The sequence below is a fragment of the Eleutherodactylus coqui genome, chromosome 2 (genome assembly GCF_035609145.1).
Source record: "Eleutherodactylus coqui strain aEleCoq1 chromosome 2, aEleCoq1.hap1, whole genome shotgun sequence".
In the NCBI taxonomy this organism is placed as follows: Eukaryota; Metazoa; Chordata; class Amphibia; order Anura; family Eleutherodactylidae; genus Eleutherodactylus; species Eleutherodactylus coqui.
In genome coordinates this window covers 135,969,319-135,992,883 of record NC_089838.1, presented here as the reverse complement: position 1 = coordinate 135,992,883, position 23,565 = coordinate 135,969,319, and the positions used below count along the sequence as shown (strand labels likewise).

The following is a 23,565-nucleotide window of genomic DNA, read 5'->3' as shown; positions in this document are numbered from 1 at the left end:
AATGAACCTGAGAAGTTTATTAACTGCGCTGTGTCCCTGCTTATGTGTCACAGAACGTGAGGGTAGCAGAGTTATTATAACTCTTGGAGAGCAGGTATTTTTTTTCCCAATTAAGGAAAGCAAATGGCGAACCCAGCAGTAAACCGTAGCTGGCTGCGTATGATTTAGCAATGTTTTTCACGCAGCTCACACGTCTCCACAGGCGTAAGGACGGACACAGGCTGGACAAATAGATTTCTTTTCAGTTTTTTCCCACCAACAGGCAGCACTGCGTATATTCAATGAACCTGAGAAGTTTAATAACTGCGCTGTGTCCCTGCTTATGTGTCACAGAACGTGAGGGTAGCAGAGTTATTAACTGTGGCAGAGCAGGTATTTTTTTTCCCAATTAAGGAAAGCAAATGGCGAAGCCAGCAGTAAAGCGTAGCTGGGTGCGTATGATTTAGCAATGTTTTTCACGCAGCTCACACGTGTCCACAGGCGTTAGGACGGACAGAGGCTGGACAAATAGATTTGTTTTCAGGTTTTTCCCACCAACAGGCAGCACTGCGTATATTCTATGAATAATAACTGTGTTGTGGCCCTGCCTATACAATTCTTTCCCTGCAGTATCAATGGAGGGTGGAATGCTCTGCAGAGGCGATTTTGAGAAGCCCAAAAAAAATGCAGCACAGCCAACAGCAGCCTGGACAGTACTGCACACGGATAAATATGGCCCTAGAAAGGACCGTTGAGGTTCTTGAAGGCTACACTCACTCCTAACACTCTCCCTGCCTATGCAGCACTTCTGTCCCTAATGCCAGGTGCAACGGTCTGCAGAGGCGACTTTGAGAAAAAAAAAAATCCCACTTCTAACAGCAGCCAACACACAGCTATCAGTGGCCCTAATAAGGACCTTTGGGGGGTCTTGAAGCCTACACTAACTACCAATTCTTTCCCTACAGCAGCTCCGGTATAAACAGCACTGTCCCTCATCTAACTCACACCGCATCTGAGGCGAGCCGCGGGAGGGGCCGACTTTTATATTAGGCGAACACCTGATCTCGCCAGCCACTCACAGCAGGGGGGTGGTATAGGGCTTAAACGTTGCAGGGGGAAGTTGTAATGCCTTCCCTGTCTTTCAATTGGCCAGAAAAGCGCGCTAACGTCTCAGGGAAGGAAGTGAAAGTAACCAGAACACCGCATGGTGTTCGTCACGAATAACGAACATCCCGAACACCCTAATATTCGCACGAATATCAAGCTCGGACGAACGCGTTCGCTCATCTCTATTAAGGACTAATGATGCCAGAAAACTGGCATATTTTCAATAGTAAAGGTCCGTTCACTCAGGCGTATTTTCTGTCCATGTGCTGTCTGTATTTTTTACTGACCGTATACAGACAGAACACAGACTCATTTAAGTAAATTGATGTATTCAGACGTATGTTTTTTTATGCAGACTGATGTTACATGTAAAAAAAATTTGCAGTATATCTTATTTTGGTCTGTATTCATAAACCAAACTCACCCATGAAGGTCTATGGGAGCGTAAAAAACAGAGTACTTGGATGTTACATGCATGTGTGGTTATATGCGTGCTGCTAGAAAACATTGGAAACAAGAAGATGACATAAATTGGGCCTTCTTAAGGTTGTTCTGCGTACATGAAAAATACATAGCACAGGGATATATTTAAAAATAAACCGCACTGCATAAAAAAGAAAATGCATACAAGACGCACAAACAAACACAGGGAAATCGGTCCACATACTCACATGTGAATGAGCCCTAAATCTACTCAAGTCTGGCATTTTTTTCTACATCTCCAAAGTTGAAAATAAGCAAAATCCAGCTCAGAAAGTTGTACTGTAAAATATCCACTGTATTAAAAAAATCCCTTTAAAAACATCAAGACATCTTCATGGTCATAATGAGAATGCCAACATGTTTCAAACACACTGATGTGTTCTTAGTCATGGCTGACCTAACACCACAAACCACCACCTTAAAAAATAAAATAGCACATCTCATGATAATCATTGGTCCGTCAAAAAACATGTACTAGAAAAAATAATAGCAGCATATATCAAATGACGTAACAAACACATTTGGAGAGCAGTAACTAAAATTAATATTTTTTTATATGTCTTGCAGCAATGTAGATCCCGTTCTTTTGTTTTGTCTTGTCTTGTAAAACTTCTGTTTTGTCTTGTAAAACTTTTGAAGATTCTGCTCATTCCCGCTGTTTCAACATTTAAAAATGTATCAATGGCAACACACACACACAGTAGTATATGCAATTTATTGTGCTTCTTGTGATTATACATAGGGAGCGCTGTACCCAAATTTCAAATTAGAGTGTTGGAACATATTTTCAAGTTTGGAGGTCTTGACAAGGATCCATCCGTGTTCTGTAGTTGGATTTGGGAAAAAATTCAGGAGAGCTGGCATTTTCTATTTATTTGATATTTTTTCTACATGCAATATCTGCAGGAAATGTAGTGGCCCGAAACACCTATTTCTGGTCCCAGTGATGAGTTTTCAAGTTCAATTCGTGTGTATAGACTCTCTCTTTTTTTTTTAAACTGTCATTTTTATTAAAGATTTGTAAAATGACAATACAAAATAAATCTTCTGGTATATACTTCAGACATATTAGTACCAAACATATGTTGCTTATAATTATGCAGATTGAAGGAAGAAAGAGAGAAATAAAAACATAGCAAAAAAAGTATGTTCTAGAAAAATCTTCTGCTTTGAATCCCGGAACAATCTTGCAGTTGGACTGTTTATATAAGGCAACTTGAAAACTAGCGGCCTGGCCAGGGCCTAACTGTATAAAGCGAAAAAAAGGAGGATTTGGGTAAGTGGAAGGAAGAGGAAGGGGAAGGAGGGGTCCTTGAGATAAGGGGGTGTTTCCTATGTGGTGTATGTCACTAAAAACAGCCTCGGACTGTAAAGTGGAGTTGTTAGGAATGTTTTTGTTACTGTTGTTGTCACAGGGAGATCATGATTCTGTTGTCTTGTTGGGGGAAATTGTATTCCAGCCATGAGGTCTATATTCTCAGGAATTTCCCATGTTTATCTGCTAGAACAGAAGTTAGTTTTTCATTTACTCGGTGCCCATTCATCCTTCGTTTGACCTCGGTAAAATCCAAGGAATCCTTTCGCCACGAGCGAGCGATAACTTGTTTCGTGGCCAAGAAAAAGAAGAAAATTAATTTCCTAGAATCAGGCGGGATATTTTTAATGCGTTTGTTCAATAAAGCTTCCCAAGGGTTTTTGCATAGATTAAGGCCCGTAACTGAGTTTATTAGAGAGTACACTCGAATCCATAACCTCTGCACGCGAGGGCAGGACCACCAAATGTGGAGCATATCTCCCAGCGCCAAGCATCCATGGAAACAATGGGGAGGGTATCCAGGTACTGCATGGGCTATTCGGTCAGGGGTTAAGTACCAGCGGAGTAACACCTTAAATGAAGTTTCTAACATTAATATATTTTTGCCACTACTGTTAGTAGACTCCCATATTTAGGTCCAGTCCTCTTCAGAAAGAGTTTCACCTAGATCCCTTTCCCAGCGCGTGACGTAAGATAACTGTGTACGGTAGGAGGAGTGCACCAATCCGGAGTAAATTTGTGAGATGAGACCTCTTGAGTGTGGGTATTTACAGCAGTATTTTTCGAAGGTAGTTAAAGTTATTGGAGAGCATGTATTCTTAAGGAGAGGGGATGTGAAATGTTTAAGTTGTAGGTATCTATACACTTCTAAAGGCGGTAGATTTAGGCCTCATGTCCACGGGGAAAATCAGGCCCACCGCGGATTCTTCATGCAGAATCCCGCAGCGGGTCCCTCCTTTCCCGCGGACATGAGGCCTAAAAATAAGAATTACTTACCTGTCCGGACGCTGCGGATCTGCCCTCTGTCGCGGCCGGATCTTCTTTCTTCAGCACGGCGGATGTGCTCGGCACGCCGGTAGCGTGCCGCGCATGCGCTGTGCACTCTTTCTTTCTTTTGGACTCCTGCTCTCCCGCGCCGGAGAGCAGGAATCCAGCTGCGGGTGTGCCACGGATCCGGACGACTTCCATAGGCTTCAATAGAAGCCTGCGGGAGCTGTCCCCGCTGGAGACCCACACTAAAATGGAGCATGCTGCACGTGTTTTCCCGCACACGCAATCCGCACCTCAGGGGAAAATGACATCCGCAGGTATTTAATCACCTGCGGGTGTCCAATGCATCCCCATGGAGCGCGGATCACACGTGCGGGTGATCCACTGCGCATCTGTCCCTGTAGACATGAGGCCTAAGTGTTTCTTGTAGGGTAGGGAATGGCATGATTCTGTTTATGGAAAGTAAGTGGTACACTTTAGTGAGGCCTGTTCTTGTCCAATTTTTAAATGATTGTAGGGTTTCCAAACCTGGTGGGAACATAGGGTTCGGCAGTAGTGCCATAAGAGGCAGGTGAGGGGATATCAAATTCCCAGAGCACTTTATAGAGTCCCAAACGCAAAGAGAGTGGCGCGTTATGGGATTGGTGATTGGAGGTCTGTACTTAGGCGGTATCCACAATATGGAGTCGATAGTAAAGGGGTGAGTTTAAGTTGCCTCTAGGGATATCCAGAGAGGGGTATTAGAGTCAGAGTGTAAAAGAGCTATCTGGGCCACCTGGGCTGCCTGGTAGTATTTTGAAAAATAAGGAACGCCCAACCCTCCTTTCCCTCTGTGTCTATACAGGGTGGACCACGATACTTTAGGAACAGAATAACCTCGAGACAAACCGGATGGACACCTGTTAAAGAATTTTCAGCATGGGCCGGCACCTGAAGCGGGAGAGCTCTAGTATAGTAGTATACTAGCTTAGGGAGAAGCAGCATCTTTAGGGCGTTAACTCTCCCAATCCAGGATATGTGGTACCGGCTCCAACTTTCCAGGAGTAGCCTTGTTTTGCAGAGGAGGGGGATGTAATTTTGGCTATATAATGAAGCATATGTGTTTTGTCAGGTGGATGCCCAAGTAGTCCAGTGAGCCCATTGCCCATTGAAACTTAAAGTTCGCCTGGAGCAGAGCAACTGACTCCGGGGGAAGTGTAAGGTTGAATGCTTTGGATTTTGTTTGATTGATTGTTAAACCAGAGAGAGACCCGAATCTGGTCAATTCAGCTATAAGATTGGGTATTGTGGTGTGAGGGGAAGAAATGAAAATTAATAAATCGTCTGTGAACATTGAGAGTTTGTGGTGGATATATGCGACCTCAATCCCCTTTATATTAGGATTATTACGAAGTTTAATAGCCAGAGGTTCAATGGCGAGGATGAAGAGTAAAGGGGACGGAGGGCAACCCTGTCGAGTCCCATGCCGGATTGGGAAAATTGTCAGGGAGAGCAGCATCCGATGGAGCGTATTACAGAAGAGTTCAGAGGTCCTCAATGGATAAAAGTCCAATAATCATCTTTATCGTAAAAGCAACTCCATTTGCAAATCACACAAGCTGCGACGTTTCGTCCTATACAAAGGACTTTGTCAAGCATTTTGGTATTCTTCATGCCGGATTGGGAAGGTTTCAGAGCAGAAGCCCCTATATCGCACAAGGCCCTGGGGTGGGCATATAATATCCGTAACCACGTGAGGAACATACCAGGAAACCCCCAATATTTGAGGACCGAGAATAAGTATGTCCATCCCAAAGTATCAAAAGCTTTGTGTATGTCAAGAGATAGTAACATGGCTGGGATGCCTCTAGTTTTGCAGATATGAGTGAGGTGGGTCGCTTACCGATTAAGGAGGGGAGGGCTGTATTTAAGCGCACTGCTAGGATGGAGGTGAGGAGTTTTATATCCACGTTTATTAGGGAAATTGGGTGATAATTTTGCTTGTCCAAAGGGTCTCTATCTGGTTTAGGTATCATAGATATCGCCGCTAAAAGGGCTGTTTGACCAACCTGGTGACCCTCTCTCATGGCGTTAAAATAATCTGCTAAATAGGAACACAGAAGAGATGAAAATTTCTTATAGTGTGGGGCTGAAAAACCGCCGGGACCCGGCCTTTTGTTGACTTTTAGTGTTTTTATGGCACTAGCTACTTTCTCTTGGATGATTTCAGATGCGAGCATTGCAAGAAACGTCCCATCAGGAGTACCGTATATACCGGCGTATAAGGCGACGGGGCGTATAAGACGACCCCCCAACTGTCACCTTATACGCCGGTATTCAGTGGAGAAAAAAAAAAAAAATTTATTACTCACCTCCCACGGCGTTCTGTCGCGCTCCGGCAGGATGTCGCTCGCTCCGGCAGGCTGTCGCTGGCTCCTCGGCGCAGCATAGCTTTCTGAATGTGGGGCTTGAAATCCCCGCTTCCAGAAAGCTAATACACACGCCGGCAGCCATGACATCATTGAATGGCTGTGATTGGCTAAAGCACACGTGGCTTCAGCCAATCACACTATTCAATGACATCATTGAATGGGTGTGATTGCTAACACGTGCGCCTTCAGCCAATCACAGCCATTCAATGATGTCATTGAATAGTGTGATTGGCTGAAGCCACGTGTGCTTTAGCCAATCACAGCCATTCAATGCTGTCATGGCTGCCGGCGTGTGTATTAGCTTTCTGGAAGCGGGGATTTCAAGCCCCACATTCAGAAAGCTATGCTGCGGCGGGGACGAGGAGCGAGCGACAGCCTGCCGGAGCGAGCGACATCCTGCCGGAGCGCGACAGGACGCCGTGGGAGGTGAGTAATAAAATTTTTTTTTTTTACACTTTTTTTTTTTTGTATTACCGGCGCATAAGACGACCCCCGACTGCAGAGCAGATTTTTCGGGGTTCAAAAGTCGTCTTATACGCCGGTATATACGGTAGGCAGAGTTATTTCTTGGAGGTAAGAAGTGATTTGGTTTATAGGGAGGGAGCCTGGCTGCGAGTATAATTTAGCTAGGAACTGCTTGAATTCTTGAGATATTGTGAGAGGGTTTGCGGTTTGCAGTGACCTTGTTTTGGTTTGTGCGAAGCTTAAAAAAAGGGCTTATGTTAGGGTTTGAGCGGAGTCTTCGAGCAAGGGGTGTGGAGGGTTTGTTGTTAAGTATATAATATCGCTGGCGGACCATTGTAATTTCTTTTCAATGGCATCAGTAAGACACAAGTCCAGCTCGGCCCTAGCCAAGGACAACTTTTGAAGATTATTTTTAGACGGGTGTTTTTTAGCCTCCTCTTAAAGTTGTGAAACTTCCTGTTCTAATTTCAGCTGTTGTGCCATGTGTTCCCGTTTACGGTGAGCAGCTATTTGAATTAGGTGGCCGCGAATCACTACTTTATGTGCTTCCCAGAGGGAAATGGGAGAAGAAGCAAATTGACTGTTGATCTGGAAATATTCTTCTAGCTGTGGTACTAATAAAGAGATAACCTCGGGACTTGATAAAAGAGAATCAATTAGAGTCCAAGTTGCATTTGTCGGTTTAGACATTAGAGAGTTACAGGTGACAGACATTGGGCTATGATCCGAGGATGGGACCGAGAGAATTTTTGCCTGTGCTATTTGCGGTAAGAAGGTGTCGGGTGTTAGGATGTGGTCTATTCGTCTGTATAGGGAGTGCGGAGCTGAAAAGTGTGTAAAGTCCTTGGTGGTAGGATTCAGTTCCCGCTACATGTCTACTAGATGATATTGCTAAAGGAGGGATTTAAAGTTGTGTGAAATAGAATGTTGGGATAATGGGGTTGGGGCAATGGGGGTTGTAGCGTTCCTATCTAGGTTCGGGGTAAGAATGCAATGCGAATCACCACAGAGAATAACTGTGCCCGTTTTGTTGGTTTCCACTAGTTTAAAGAGCTTTGTGTAATATTGTATTTACCTGGAATTTGGAGTGTAGTAGGAAACAATAGTCACTGGCACGTCCTGGATTGTACCTGTTAATATTAGATAGCGACCCTCTAGGTCTGCAATGGTGGAGGTGTGGGTGAAAGGGACTGATTTGCTGAAACAAATGGTAACTCCTTTTGTTTTGGTAAGGGCTTTTGCTGAGCAGAATGTAGGGTATTGGGGAGATAGGTAGCGTGGTGCTGAATCAGTTGAGAAATGGGTCTCTTGCAGGGATACAATATCTGCATGTCTACTTTTATAAAATCTGAAAGCTTTGGACCTTTTCTGTGGTGAATTGAAGCCCTGTATGTTGTGTGATAGAATTTTTACATCCATGGGGGGTTATGAGGTGTATTATTCCCGGCAGCTGTCTCAGGACCTCCACCCCATGGGAAGAGTGGCGGGGGAAAGGGGAGAAGGAAAAAGGGAAAGGAAGAGGGAGGAACAGGAGGTGGCCAACAGAAAATATTAACCTTGGAGTCTAGGGGTGGGATTGACTCAGTAGTCTTAGCTAATACAGGATTCATTACTACTGAAAGGTTTGGAAATAGGAAGCCACTTCAGCACAGATTTGGAGTGGTTTATATTGCTGATGGCTAATGTTAGGGGAAGACCCTGTGGGGGGGGGAGGAGCATGAGGGAAGGGGAGTGGAATCAAGGCAAGAGTTAATCTGGCTTTGACATCAAAATATCAATTGTTTTTCAACTTTAACTGGCTAAGAGAGAAGAAAAGAATAAAAGAAAAAAGAATGCACACACCCCCCCCCCAAAAAAAACGCCCAAACAAACATCATGTTATTACACTGAACAGTGGTCGCCAGAAATACTTCTATTTCAATATGTTCCCTTCATTCGTATAGAGTCTTCTCAAGTGATTTTGTGGAGTGTTATTACTTTTTGCAAGATGAGGTGGAATGCTCGCAACTGCTGTGGCAAGAAAGCCAGCAAGAGATCTCAGGTCATGTTATCTTGGAGACCTTCTGAGATGTTGCGATCTTCAGGCTGTGGGATACTCTTGGAAGTTGCTGAGCTTTTTTTCTTTGGATCCAGATTTTGGTTTAGGAGATGGGAGGGGGTAGGTGATGAAGCAGCAGAACCTGGTTGAGGTGGCGGTTGCTGCAGTTGTAGCTCCATATAGCAGCGGCGAGCACCCTCCGGGGATAATGTACTGTGCATCTTGTCTTGGTATGAGAAAAATAGCTTGAATGAGAAGCCCCATTTGTATTGTTTTTTTCCTATTGCAGGATCTTTAAATGTGGCTTGAGGGCTCTCCTTTTAGATAGTGTCGAAGGTGCCAGGTCATGGAACAACTGGTATACAAAGCTCTGAAATGGCAGCTTGTGGGAGGCACGCGCTGCTCGCATCAGTTGCTTTTTCGTGCTGTGGAAGTGAAGTTTTAGCACAATGTCTCTAGGGGAACCGTTTGGATTTGTTTTTTTACGCTCTATGAACTATCAAGTTCCAGTCATTCAATTAGGATATCAGGGCAAAGTTCCTGGAACAGCGCCGTCACTGTCGATTGGAGATCTTTGATAGGTTCCGGGACTCCTCGAATGCATAGATTGTTCCTACCAGTCCCTGTTTTGCACATCTTCTAATTTGTTGTGGAGAAAAAGAATTTCCTCGTGGAGTTGCTCTATTTCTTTTTCGTGGGAGTCTAGGACTATGGTGACGTTGTCCATTCTGTCTTTTAGAGCTATTGTTCTCTGGCTAATGTCCTGAAATTCGTTGGATAGTTTAGTTGTGATTTCGGAGGAAATTTTTGAAAGTTCCTTCTGCAGTAGTATTTGAATTTGGGCCAGATCGCTTTCTGGGAGAGTAGGGGTTGCGCCTCCTGAAACATCGTGGCTGGAGTTTTCTAATTTGGCATTGTAGGGTGACTGTTGACCTTCCATCAAAGAGTTGGATGATTCATCCAGGGGCATACAGTTCGCCTGCTGCTTTGTTGGGTTTTTGGTTGGTTGTTGTGAGCTCTGGCTGTGTTTTCCTGCTTTGGAGTGTATACGGCTCATGGTTATTGTGTCAGTAGCGATTTAAGTTAAATGGTGTTTTAGCCAGATTCGCATGTATGGTGGGGTTTAGCTTTCCCGAGTGTGGACCACTTCACGTTGTTGCATGTGGCTATTTTGCCTTAAAATGGCATTATCTTTGTAGAAACTAGAGTGTCTTGTTTAATACATTATGAGCAATAAGTGAGTTTTATATGTATAATATTTGACAATTGCTTCAGTGAAGTGTCAACTTTTCTTAGGAAAAAGTACGTTCTTGTAGGTTTAGCTTGTTCTTGATGTATCGGTACCGGCCACTAAGTGGCAGCAGAGACAGCCTGCCATATATATCTGACACAGTGTTTTATAATGGAGTTAAACCTTGAATCCTTTGGTGGGACTGGAACTACAGATGTTATCTGAGGTTAGTGTCACAGACTGAGATATTTATCCCAACACTTGTGGGGGAATATTGTTTTGCTTTATTCTCTATATACTGGATAAAGTCCTTTTGTAGAACTAATAGCCGTCAGAGAACAATGCCAATTATAGTTGGTGTTCAGAGCCTGCTGTGTGGTGACTGGTGTCCAGACAGGGCCTGCAGATGATGGGGGAGCCGGGTCTCCTTTTTATGATGCAGCGTGTGCTGTTTGCAAGGAATGTCCCTGTGGTTCTGGCGTGTGTGCTGCTGGCTCTGCTGTGCAGTGGTGTAGCAGAGCTGTAGGGGACTCACCCAGGAAGATGGCAGTGGCTCTACTCTGGCACTCTGCAGCTCCAGCTGCTGTTGTGTGTAGACTCTCTTTATTCTACTGTCGGATAATCAACGGTGTGAAGGAATGGTGGCGTCACGCGTGACAACTTATTTAGTCCACTACACTTGTTCAGGTAACCGCCATCTGGCATTGCCTGGAAGAGGCCTAGCAGTGCCTTGGCCGAGGTTCCATGCTTCCCTCTGGGGAGGAGTCTAGTAGAGCCATCGTGACAAGTGGCATCTCTACCCCTGCCCGCTCCTCAGCTCGGGCCTCGTGTCTGGCTTGCCGTGGGGCACCTCAGAAATATTAACGGTCTTAATGGTTGAAACACAATTGCACGATATTACAATTTCAAAAAAAATTGTGAATTCACTCCATATAATACATCAGACACCCTGAATTTAAAGAGAAATTATATTTTGCGGTTTAGATTCCATAATAAAAGATTGGCGCAATAAGGACATATGTATACATATAAGGACTGGAAGCCACAAGTGTTCCATGTAATTTGCTGTATTTTGTGCTGTCTTGCATTTGTGTTCATTGCCGTTTAATTAACAATCAGCACTATAGCACCAGCTTTTACAAGGATGCATATTATATATTATACTTTACTATTTCTATTATTTTTATTTACTTTTCATATGTCTTTTAATAATATTTTTCACTCAAATACAAAATTCATATCAAACTTTATTCTAGCTGGAAGCCCTACTAATCTAATGATTTCTAGAATGCAGATATTTGTATTGTTTGTTTCTTTAAAATTTTCTACTGCTGCATGAACCAGATATACAACTGTCAGAATGTTCTTTTGGGCTGCTCTCACATAGGCATCTGTAAAACCCCCATATCTTTAAACATGGTGTTTGACAGCGTTTTCGAATGTAATTTTAAAACGTGTTTGACTGTGTTTTTTAACACACCCCTTCAATGCAATGGGTGATGAGGTGCATTAAAAATTGTTGAACCGTACTAAAATAGAGCAGATATAGAAAATCGCGGCGATAGAAGGCTCAAATGCTTGTCTTTGAAGCCCAATTGATTTCAATGGAGGTGTTCTACAGTGTTTATTGCGGCGTCTCAACCGTTGCGCTGAACAGCTAAAAAATGCTACTGTAAAAGCGGCCTTAAGACAAAAATTAATGGGGTTGTCCACTTGTAAATTGATTGCATAGCTTTTCTCCTCAGAATAGGGCATCAATAGTAGATCAGCAGGGGTCTGCCGTATTAGTGTATCTTGACGCCACCAGGAAGTCCTGGTGGAGTCAAGATTCACAGGGGGTGCCACCCCCTGATGCTGATTGGCTGCACAGCAGGCTGGAGGCACAAGGCACACAGCGGCTCACTGTTGTAGCAGTGAGGAAAAACCTTCTTCAAACCGCTTTTCCAGGACTGCCGGTGACAGGGCTTGGTGCAGAGAAAGTGGTATGCGTCGGACGCAGAGTGCAGAAGTAGACGACGGCAGACTTTCCCCAGCTGATGTGGCTTTTCTGAAGCCGCGGAGCTGACGGTGGCAGACTTTCCCCCAGCTGATGTGGCTTTTCCGATGCCGGAGCACATGCACTGATGGCAGCAACTGTCACCAGGGGGAGCGGGCGGCAGGGATATGAGAGTCCCGCGGCCGGACCAGAAGCCGTGAGCGCGGCATCAGTCAGCGGTGGAGCAGCGTGCAGGGACCTGACAGTCCTGGCTGCGGAGCACAACCACTGACGGCGGCAGCTGTGAGCGTGGGAGCGGAAGACACAGAGCTCTGTGTCCACCCGGTGGAGCACACGCGGTGAGGGCGGCAGCTGTTAGCGCGGGACCTTAGGGAGACGCTAATTTTTATTCTTTGGCTTACATTATTACATGTTCATGCTGGTGTTATCGGACCACACCGGTACCGATCTGATGACCTCGTTGCCAGGTGCCAAATTGGTAGATAGGGAAGCCCGTGATGAGGAGATTTTGCTAGCATTATCTATCAATAGCATGAAATCACTCCATGTTATGTCAAGACACTTCTCCATGAGAACTCAATGAATTCTACTTTATTATCAACATTGCCAACTCTTATACAGAAAGACGAGGGTGTATCCAAATGTTGCTTGGTACAAAGATTAGTGTTACGTAGCTTACTGTTACAAAGGTGAAAATACTTATTGATCACAAGACTTATTGACATCTACCAAATAGTCTCAAAGCTCTTAAGGCCCGTCTCAGACATAGAAATTACCTAAGTCAGGACATTGCTGTTGCATTAGACAATATTTCTGCAATAGTTGTGTGTCTTCTCTGTTAACATAGCTTAGCCTTATTTAATTTGTCTGTTGGCTTCTTATCTTAAAATCCTAGTTCTCGGCACTACAAAGCATAGGTTTTAGTCTTCTATTTAAGGGTCAATAGTCCAATACAAGGTAAGAAACATGCACTTATTACATTCTGAAACTTAACACTTTATATTCCATGACACTGGCATGTTACAGTTGTAATATGCCAGTATTTACAGCTAATAATATAACCTTACTAGTGCTTTGCTGCCTTGACACCTATCAGGAGCTTGGTGTGTAAAAGGGTGTTCCTCCTGTCAAACCCCTAGCTTCCTGGTGGGGTCAAGATACACTAATACCGGGGTCTGCTACCCAGGACCCCCACTGATCAATTTTTGCCAGACAAGAGTGCACATGTATTGAGCTGTTTTCTGTAGGAAGCAAACAGCACCATTCCCACTGCAGTGGCCAGGCTTACTATTACAGGACAAGATCTCATTGAAGTGAATGGGAACTTTGCATGTAATACCAATTAATGCAGAAATCGGCTCAGTGCACAAGCACACCGGCCTGGGGAACATCATGGCAATTCCAGGTAGCAGACCCTCGCTGGCCTACTACTGATGGCTTAATCTAAGGATAGGCCATCAATAATTTACACCCGTAGAACCCCTTTTAGTATTTTGTTCCAGACTCGTGATCTCTCTTTTTGCTCAGAACATCTAGATGCATTTGTATAAATGTGTATTCACTCACTTGGAGATTCTTAATATACTTTTCATCTCAGGAGATGAACCGCTACAGGTCTTGGTGTGGTCTCCTCTTTGGTTATGACTGGGTTGGAATTCCTCTGGTGTATACACAGGTACATATATGTTTTTAATAATGACTAGAGATGAGCAAGTATAATCGCTAAAGGCAATTGCTTGAGCGAGCATTGCCTTTAGCGAGTATCTCCCCGCTCGAGACTGAAGGTTCGGGTGCCGGCAGCGGGCAGGGAGCTGTGGGGGAAAGCGGGGTGGAACGGAGGGGAGATCTCTCTCTCCCTCTCTCCCCCCCCCCCGCTCCCTCCTGCTGACTGCCGCTACTCACCGCTCCCCCGCGCCGGCACTTGAACCTTCCGTCTCGAGCGGGGAGATACTCGCTAAAGGCAATGCTCGCTCGAGCAATTGCCTTTAGCGAGTATACTCGCTCATCTCTAATATTGACAGATAAATTATGAGAATTTGGAAAGATTTACCATGAACTGATGTTTCTTTTCCAGGTAGTAACACTAGCAGTGTATACATTCTTTGTTGCTTGCATAATTGGACGACAGTTCTTAGACCCTAAACAAGCGTATGCAGGGCATGATCTGGATCTCTACATTCCCGTATTTACCCTCCTGCAGTTCTTTTTCTATGCAGGATGGTTAAAGGTAAAGCTTTCTTACCACAAATAAAATTGCAGTGTATGGATCTGGGAAAATCTGACTTGGTGCGTAATATGTAGAGTTCATACTGAGAAATGTAACTTTAGGTAAGAAAAAACATCTTATTTGCTATTCCATACAGGTGGCTGAACAACTCATTAACCCATTTGGTGAAGATGATGATGATTTTGAGACTAACTGGTGCATAGATAGAAATCTACAGGTTAGTTCGTCCTAATTTGTATTTGAGCCACAAAAATGTTTAGAAAGTTCTTGTCAGGGTTGTAAAATTCACTGCTGCTATGGGATCCTGTGTATAAATCTAGAATGGACAATACCTTAACCCCTTCATGACACGGCCGCTTTTTTTCTTTCCATTTTTGTTTTTTCCTCCCCCCTTAAAAAAATCGTAACTCCTTCGTTTATCCATTGGCGCCGCTGTATAAAGGCTTGTTTTTGGTGGGATTAGTTGTATTCAATGGTGCTATTTAATATACCATAGAATTTTTTTAAAGTTTTTTAGTACATTATAAGTGGAGTAAAATGAAAAAAAAAAACGACATTCCACCATCTTTCACTGCGTCTTGTTTCTACGGCGCACAAACTGCAACAAAAACAACATGATAACTTTATTCTATGGGTCAGTACAATTGCTACGATAATAAACTTGTATGTTTTTTTTTAGTGTACTACTCTTTTTTTTCAAAGACATTTAATTTTTTCAAATTATTTTCTGTCGCCATCTTCTACGCATAATAACTTTTTTATTTTTCCTTTGACGTAGTTGTGCGAGGGCTCATTTTTTGCGAAATGTCATGTAGTTTTCGTTAGTACCAATTCGGAATACATACAACTTTTTGATCGCTTTTTATTGCCTTTTTTTCTGGGAGACAGGGTAGCTGAAAAAGTGCATTTTTGGCGTTCTTTATTTTTTTTTCCGGACGACGTTCACCGTGTGGGGTAAATAATGCACTACTTTGATAGTTTGGACTTTTACGGACGCGGCGATACCAAATATGTATTTTTCTTTTATGATTTTGATTTTTTTTATTATAGATATGGCAAAAGGGGGTGATTTAGCTTTTATTACTTTCTTTTAAACAATTAATAAAACTTTATTGATCTTTTTTTTTCCACTTTTCTTTTATGTCCCCTTGAGGGACTACAACATGCGATGCATGGATCGCTACTGCAGTATGACGTACTGCTTTAGCATTACGTCATACTGCATTCTGACAGGCAGCTTATCAAGCCACCCCACGGGGATGGCTTGACAGGCAGTCTCTCAAGGCAGCCCTGGGACCTTTCAGAAGGCCCCTGGCTGCCATGACACATAGACGGCCAAACAACCAAGCAGGTTGCTGGAATTGTGAATCGGAACCAATCAGGTTGCTGGATTTGCTGAAGAGTGCTGAAGTGGGGCTAAAAATAAATATATGCCTCCCCCGATTTCACCACGGTTGGGCCGTACAGGGGTGGGGGGGATTTAAATGCCACTGTCAGAATTGACAGCGGCATTTAAAGAGTTAATAGCCGCGATCGGCTGTACGGCCGATTGCAGCTATTGCCTGCAGGTGTCAGCTGTAATAAACAGCTGTTGCCCACGCTGTATGAAGAGAGGTCGCCCCGCGACTTCTCTTCATACATACTCAGACGCTCCAGGACTTAAATGTGCGTCCTGGAGCAGGAAGGGGTTAATGGAATTCATCAAAAAGGGACACAAACTTGACCCTCAATACTGGATCAATATAGCACCGGGCGCTTTCATGCCGGCCTGGAAAGATAGTCCTGGAATTATCTTTCAGGCCGGAATACGTCGGCCACTGCATGGACTCCTAAGGGAGCCAATGACAGCGGCCAGAGAAGGGAGGTGACTGCTAAACTCCCTCCCTCTTCTCTCCTTCTCTCTGCTCCCCCCCCGGATGTTTGCAATGGGAGGGGGCCTCGCTCTGCCTCTTTTTATTGCTAGCTGCGGGAAGGTGGTGGGTGCTTAGCTCCGCCCCCATCCTGCCCACTCCCATTGAAAACAGCTGGAGGGAATGAGAGAGGAGGTAAGCGGGCGAGGGGGAGGGAAGGGGAGGCAATGGCATTGCGGCCTCTGTGTATATGCGTGGGGCCCGTGCCGTCTGAATGGGCGCACAAACATTGCATTGAAAATAGGACCAATTACATTATGCATTAGGCACTTTGTCCACATAGTGCAATTCTTAAACTAAGGGCCATGTTACACGGGAAGATTTGTTCAGAATCCTGCGCTCCCGTGGGAATTTGAATAATAATCATCCTATGTAAATGCATGCAGTGACTGAACTAGAATCATTCAGTCATTCAGTTTTGGCATGCAGAAAACTGAACAACGAGCCGTTCATTGTAAACAGCAGTCGTTCACTTTTGACTGTCTGCTTACTGTGAATGGGCGCGGGTGGCGGGAGAACACTCCTTGGCTCGCTGCGCTTGCATTCCGCCTGCCTGCCTACTCGCTTTTATGTAACAACACAGGAGTGGGCATCACTGGGTCGAGCTGTCATTGTTTGCCCGACAACTCGTCCCAGGTAAAAGGACCATAAAGAGGAGAGACTGTGACACCTAATTAGAAACTCACTATTCTCGTTTGCCCGAGCAAACGAGATGATGACTTCACCATCAGCTCATTCTCACACGTGCAGCCTGTTTAGACAAATCATCATTGGGAATCATGAATTTCTTGTTCAGTGTTTCAGATTACTATATAAAACACTGAATGATGAGTGTTAAAACGCAACAAGAAGCCAACGAGCCGATGATGATTTCTATGCCGGCTGAAACTGAACGTCGAATGGGAAGCGCACAATTCTTATTTGTCGTTCATTCTTTGGCTCACGTTATTTATACACTAATCACTTTTTTGGCTAATTGTCTGTATGATGCAGTTGTCTTTCTAAAATAAGTAACTAAATTGTACTTCAAGTGGGGTGAACTATCAAGGTGTTATATGTAATCCCATCATGTTGTATAGCACCTTAATATTTACTACATGTTATAATGCATATCACTGCCTACAGTATTCAAGTTCTCTTGATACCTCAATGTGTATTTGTGTACATTTTATATTTTTGATTTTATGTGTTAATAAAATATGTAATTTTTAATACAGTGATATATGACTCTGATTTGTTTGTATCTGTTAGGCTGCTTTGACATCTGAACGGGGATTCCGTTTTCCTGCTCTGTTAGGGGAGCAGGAAGGCTGAATCCCCTGGCCGAGCGGTTCCGTCTTATGACAGAACCGATTAGACCTCACTGACTATAATGAGGTCGGTTCCATTTCCGCTCAGCTGCCCGGCATTTTACCAGGAGAAAAAGCCCTGCATGCAGCCTATTTCTTCTGGTATTTTGTGCCAGATCTGGGACAGAACGTCCTACCAGAGGTTCAAACGCAGATGTGAAGGCAACCTTACCTTAATGGAATTTGTATTGCTTCCATTGTATTTGATCACTAGCATAACTATAGGGCAGGGTTCCCCAACTCCAGTCCTCAGGGACCGCCAACAGGTCATGTTTTCAGGATTTCCTCAGTGTTGCACAGGTGATGTCATTATTGTCAGTGCCTGAGACATTGCCACAGGTGTTCTTACCATAGGATATCCTGAAAACATGACCTGTTGGTGGTCCCTGAGGACTGGAGTTGGGGACCACTGCTATAGGGGATGCAGAGGATGCAGTTGCACCCAGGCCCAGGAGCCTTGGGGGGCCCATAAGGCCTCTCTTCTCCATATAAGGAGCCCAGTACTATGAATAAAGTATTATAGATGGGGGCCCTGTTACAGATTTTGCATTGGGGCCCAGAAACTTCAAGTTACGCTTCTGTATTTGATCATGATTTTTTTCAGGTACTTTGGCATCATGGTACATAGAAAAAAAACACATTGGTCCTAGTGTATGTATGTATGTGTGTGATGGGAAGATTAGACAGTGAGTCCTACTGGGAACTGTTGTGAATGATTACAATCTAGTACAGCACTGTCAAATAGGTTAGAGTTATATAAATGGATATATTGACTAAAATGAACTGGTATATATTTCTTGTTCGTAGGTTTCTCTCTTGGCTGTAGATGAAATGTATATGAACTTACCAAAACTGCACAGAGACATCTATTGGAATGACTCTGATTTACGCCCACCATACACACTTGCAGCTGCTGACTACTGTATTCCTTCATTTTTGGGATCAACAGTTGATATGGGGTAACTATTATTACTTGACTCTACATTTACTTAATGTGTATCAGGGCTCAGTCACACGGGCGCATCTGCACCCGTACACAGGCGGCAATGCGCCCGTGTGACTTAGCCCTTCCTGCAGGAAGAAGACGGCCGTACCTCAAGACGGACGTCTCTCTGCAGTGCTGAAGAAAGAACACATGACCGGCAATGAAGCCGGTCATATGTTCTTTCTCCCGGCGCTGCTGAGAGACGTCTGTCTTGAGGTACGGCCGTCTTCCTCCTGCAGTAACATGGGCGCTGATGCGCCCGTGTGACTGAGCCCTCATTGTACTGTCATTATTACTATGTAGCAGTTATGACTTACATATTTATCAAAATTTATTGCACATCCTCATTTTAAATATTCCTTCCATCTCCAAAATTAAAGCGTACCTGACTTTTCAGAAATGGCTGCCATGTGTACATGAGACATAGTACTATTTCTGACCATTATATGAATACTATCCTACATTTTTCTCCAATTTTTCCCCCTTCAGGCTGTATCTGTAATTTTCAACTGTCGCTGAGCTGGTGGGAGGAGACGTCTGTTGTGATGTTTCCAATAGACTGCATTTAGAGAAAACAACTAATTTTGCCCCCTAACTCTCAGTAGCACACACAGAGAAATTACAGCATTGTGGATGATAGCAGTATTGAGTAGTGTAGTTGTGATTTCAGAAGCTGTAAGGGCTCCTACCTACTAGTTTTGTTTTTTTTAACCCTGCAATATCTCTGCGTTTTTTAACGCAAATGTCAATTGGACTTTCTAATGTTAAAATCGCATTGCACAAAAATCACAAGTTTGTGCTGTGTGATTTTTGTGCAATGCGATTTTAACATTAGAAAGTCCCATTGACATTTGCATTAAAAAACGCAGCGATATCGCAGTGTTAAAAAAACGCTAGTGGGTAGGAGCCCTAAGACAGTAGATCACCTACCATTAGCTGCAGTCTGCACCATACTCCCCATAGACTTCTATGAGTGGCATGAGACATCACCCCACCTCTCTTCCTGTTCCCTGCCTTATTAGAGAAAGGCATCACTTAACAGTAGGCAGTGTACAGCAAATTAGAGGTAAAGGAGACCCTGGGGCCATCACTTTAGACAAAAGTTTCAGCACAAAAATGTTATCTTAGCTAAATAGTGATTTGCGCTTTTGCCATGTATCCCATTGGCACAAAGTTGTTTGAAAGGTCAGTGACCCTTTAACTAAAAAAGGTCTCCAGGGTTTGTGTTGAAAAATACATAGATATGTTTCAATTTACCAGTATCTGTAAAAATGTATTTTGGCATATGAGCGTATAACCCCGTGCCAGAAGTATATAGCAAGTAGCTGCAACCGTAAGTAGTCCACTACCCTAGCCTACCAGAATAAATGAAATGCAAAAGCGAAAATGTACAAACGGAGCGCTGAACTTATGAATATGCCTATATTAGTACAACGAAGAAAAGAGGCATATAGAATGCAGCAAGATGGAGAACAAAAAGACAATATAGCAATGTTAAACAATACAAGAAAAAAATGACAATGAGAGTGAAAAACAACAATATGTTGATGTAAAGACCCAGCAGCAGTGGATGGAGAACGGGAGCAGAAGGCAACAACCAGCAGTTGAGTAAAAGCACAGTGGGGGAGCAGCATGGCAGCAGAAAGGTGTTTGTTTTTTTTCAATATCTATGTCATCCTCTACTATCACCAATGTTGTAGCATATTGGAAAACCCAATTGATTTTTAATGTATTGCATTATTGGCAAGGGCATAGCTATATAGGGGGCAGAGGTAGCAGGCACTCGCCGTGAGCTAAAGGCACATCTGTCATATAAAAAAAGACACCAGTGTTATAAATGGTAAATGAGGGGCATGCTACAGATTGCAGCCCAGGAGCCTCAAATTACACCTCTGGGCGGGAATGAGGCGCCGCACAGAAATAAGAGCTCAGCGGCCGGCCGCATGGGTGCACCGCCGTGGGGTCACACAGCTGTAATTTGTCCGGCGGAACACAGATTACTGCCGGCGCACGTGAGGGAGGCATCACAGCAAACTGACAGGTGAGCAGGCGGCCGGGACGGAACACTGAGGCTGCAGCCTACGCTGACACTTACTATGCTTCTTAGGCTGACATTATGACATCTAAATGGTGCCATGTTACAGCTGTAACATGCCAGCATTTACAGGTAATAATGTCAGCCTAAGAAGTATTGTAACCCTCAGACTAATTAAGGCTCCATCACTGGGACAATCTATCCACACAGTGTGCTGCTAGAACCTATCTGCCTTGAGCTAGGGGTGTGAGAGGGGCATTCCTCATGTCAAACCCCCAGCTTCCAGTGGCATCAAGGTACATTAATACTGATTTCTGCTTTGGACAACCCCTTTCTGTTAAAAGTAGCCCCCGATGATAAGTTGTCTTGCTGCTAGGTTCCCCAATGAGCTGCTGTAGTTTATAGGGAAGCATGGCAACAGGTGTTCATTTTCTCTGTTGCTCCCCCAACCTGAAATGTAAGCATGACATAGTTCTAATTTAAATCAATGTGCTATCCATGTAATGCATTAACATGGTAGGTCCACTAAAGTGAGCTATCTGGCTAATACATGAGAATCCTGACTGGGGGACCCCTCTCTATTTACTTCTTCAGCTCTTTGCCTCTATTTGTGTCTTGACTCTTCAGCAACATCCTCTATTCATAGGGTCTATTACAGCTTATTGATGTCATAAAGGAGGGTCCCTCACTCAGGTCACATCTCTATTACCTAGAGAGCAGAGTCATTAACAAGTAGTGGCTCTTGCCCTGGTGCAAGTTCGATGTCCATGTAACACATCTGAATGGCTGCCATGTAGTACTACATTCTACAAATGTCAACCTGTCTGCAGCTGTTTGCTTAGGTCTTGGGAGCTGGACCTGTGGCAAACAACTGATCACTTTGGCAGCTCTAATATGAAAGGGATTGAGAGGTTGTCCATGCGTACTTTTGCTCCTGTTGCTTTCTTAGCATATGCATGTCAGTGGCCATATGTAATAAAATCTCCAAAAATGCAGGAGAAAATAACTTCCATCCTTTTGCTTTTTGTAGACTTCCTGACGCTGTTTTTCTACGTGAAGACTGGCTTCTTGATGAAGAAAAACACAGAAGACAACCTTCTGTTTTAAGAAGAGTAAAGAGGTTTTTAAGTGTTCATGAACATCCCGAGTCTCCTCACAGATCTACACTCAGTCGACAAGGAAGTGATGCATCAAATATGTTTTTCCCTGTTGAACCAACATATATCGGAAGTTACCATGATGTACCTCCTCGAAAACCCAACTTATTACATGTTAAAAGACGTGAATCTGCTGATAGAAATGCAAAGTTGGGCATACCTAGGGCAGATCTATCTGTTATTCGGGAATCTAGCAGATCAAACACATCAGAAAGGCAGCCCTCTGGTGACAATAGCAATACACCTAGCTCACCTGTGCCTCAAGTTGTGGTTACTACAGCTTCTGAAAAAGTAGTACAGAATGATGTCAAGCTGCAGTCAAGTTCACCTGGTTACACATATAAAGTAGAAAATGCAGACCACAGTCAGTATGAAGAGAAAAACGTTGAACAGTCACCTCTTGAGCCTCTTTCCAAAGACAATGACCAAGAAGTTCCAGAAAAGAAACAAGTGAATGTAGAAGAAACAAAAGCAAGAACGACTACTAAAGAAGAGCAGAAATCCTCCCATAGGTGGAGTGAAACCGTGTTCCCAACACAAAATTTTCTAACCAACGCACAACCACCAAAGACATCATTACAAAATATCCCGATTTCTTTGTCTTTAGCGAATGAAGCTTCTGTAGAAGAACACAGCTCATCTACAAGCACACTACTAAGTTCAACTGAAGAAGTGTTGCATTTGCTAGAACATATCAACACTAAAGAAACTGATATAGTGGAATTTCACAATGAAAAGAAAGAAAGTATGTAGACCACCACGGTTGTCAAAAAACAATTTGGTAACTCTAAAGCCTTAATAAAGTGAGGAGCTGCTTTTACAACGCACAAACCTATTTTGGATATTAAACTGATTCTTTATAACTTTGTTCCTCTTTTCTCTGCCTACGTTCTCTAAAGGCATGCATTGTAACTTGTATGCTATGTTCCATTATACAGCTGTGCTAGTCTTCTTTCTGCAAATAAGGAAGATGGAACAATACCTCTGCAGCACCACCTATTGGATGGCAAAATGTCTTCAAATCAATGTTAGACCCTTTAATCAGGTCTTTAAAACAATGATTGGTTATTGAAAACCAAGCCAGAAATCCATACACAGACAGCTGTTTCAAGGTTTTTGCCTCTCATCAGTGTGCATTAAGTTTCTGGCTTGGCTAGTGAGAGGCCTATGATGTGGGTCGGGAGGGGTATTGTCTCCCCTTAAGGATAACATCTAGGAGGTGAGTGAGGAGACTTATAAGGCCATGCATGCTCCTCTTGGTAATATATGCAAATAAGGAAGATGAAACAATATCTCTGCAGCATCACCTACTGGATAGTAGCATTCCTTCAAATCAATGTCAGACCCTTTTAATAGGTCTTTAAAACAATAATTGGGATTTGAAAACCAAGCCAGAAATCCATTCAAAGGCTTTTTTAACCCCTTAAGGACATGGCCTCTTTTGGGCTTAAGAACGCAACGATTTTTGGCGGATTTTCATCTCCATTTTTCAAAAGTCATAACTTTTTTATTTCTCTATCGACGCGGCCGTATAAGGGCTTGTTTTTTGCGTGGTGAACTGTAGTTTTTGATGGTGCCCTTTTTGGGTGCATAGACTATATTGTAAAACTTTTATTTATTTTTTTTTCATAACAATGAGAGAAAACACATCAATTCTGCCATAGATTTGTTTTTACAGCGTTAATCATGCAGCATAAATGACACAATCTTTTTTTTCTGCGGTCCAGTACCTTTTTTAGGTTTTTCCACTTTTCTGCAATAAAACCCCTTTTTTTGGAAATCTTTTTTTTTCTAAATTGCTGCATTCTAATTCCTGTAACTTTTTTATTTTTCTATGTATGGAGCTCTGTAAAGGCTTATTTTTTGATAGACGAGCTGTAGTTTATT

General features: G+C 43.4%; 1 protein-coding gene across 5 annotated transcripts in view; it reads left to right on the top strand.

Moving 5' to 3' along the window:
- Nucleotides 1-22,915, top strand: part of LOC136611781 (bestrophin-3-like) — an 80,306-nt gene extending 57,391 nt beyond the window's left edge. For all 5 annotated transcript variants that reach the window (XM_066591630.1, XM_066591629.1, XM_066591631.1 and 2 more), the window contains 5 exons: nucleotides 13,613-13,690; nucleotides 14,090-14,242; nucleotides 14,379-14,459; nucleotides 18,309-18,460; nucleotides 21,552-22,915. In XM_066591630.1, the coding sequence (XP_066447727.1) occupies nucleotides 13,613-13,690; nucleotides 14,090-14,242; nucleotides 14,379-14,459; nucleotides 18,309-18,460; nucleotides 21,552-22,431 (1,344 nt within the window). In that variant the 3' untranslated portion in view covers nucleotides 22,432-22,915. The remainder of the gene's footprint in view (nucleotides 1-13,612; nucleotides 13,691-14,089; nucleotides 14,243-14,378; nucleotides 14,460-18,308; nucleotides 18,461-21,551) is intronic.
- The last annotated feature ends 650 nt before the right edge of the window (nucleotides 22,916-23,565 follow it).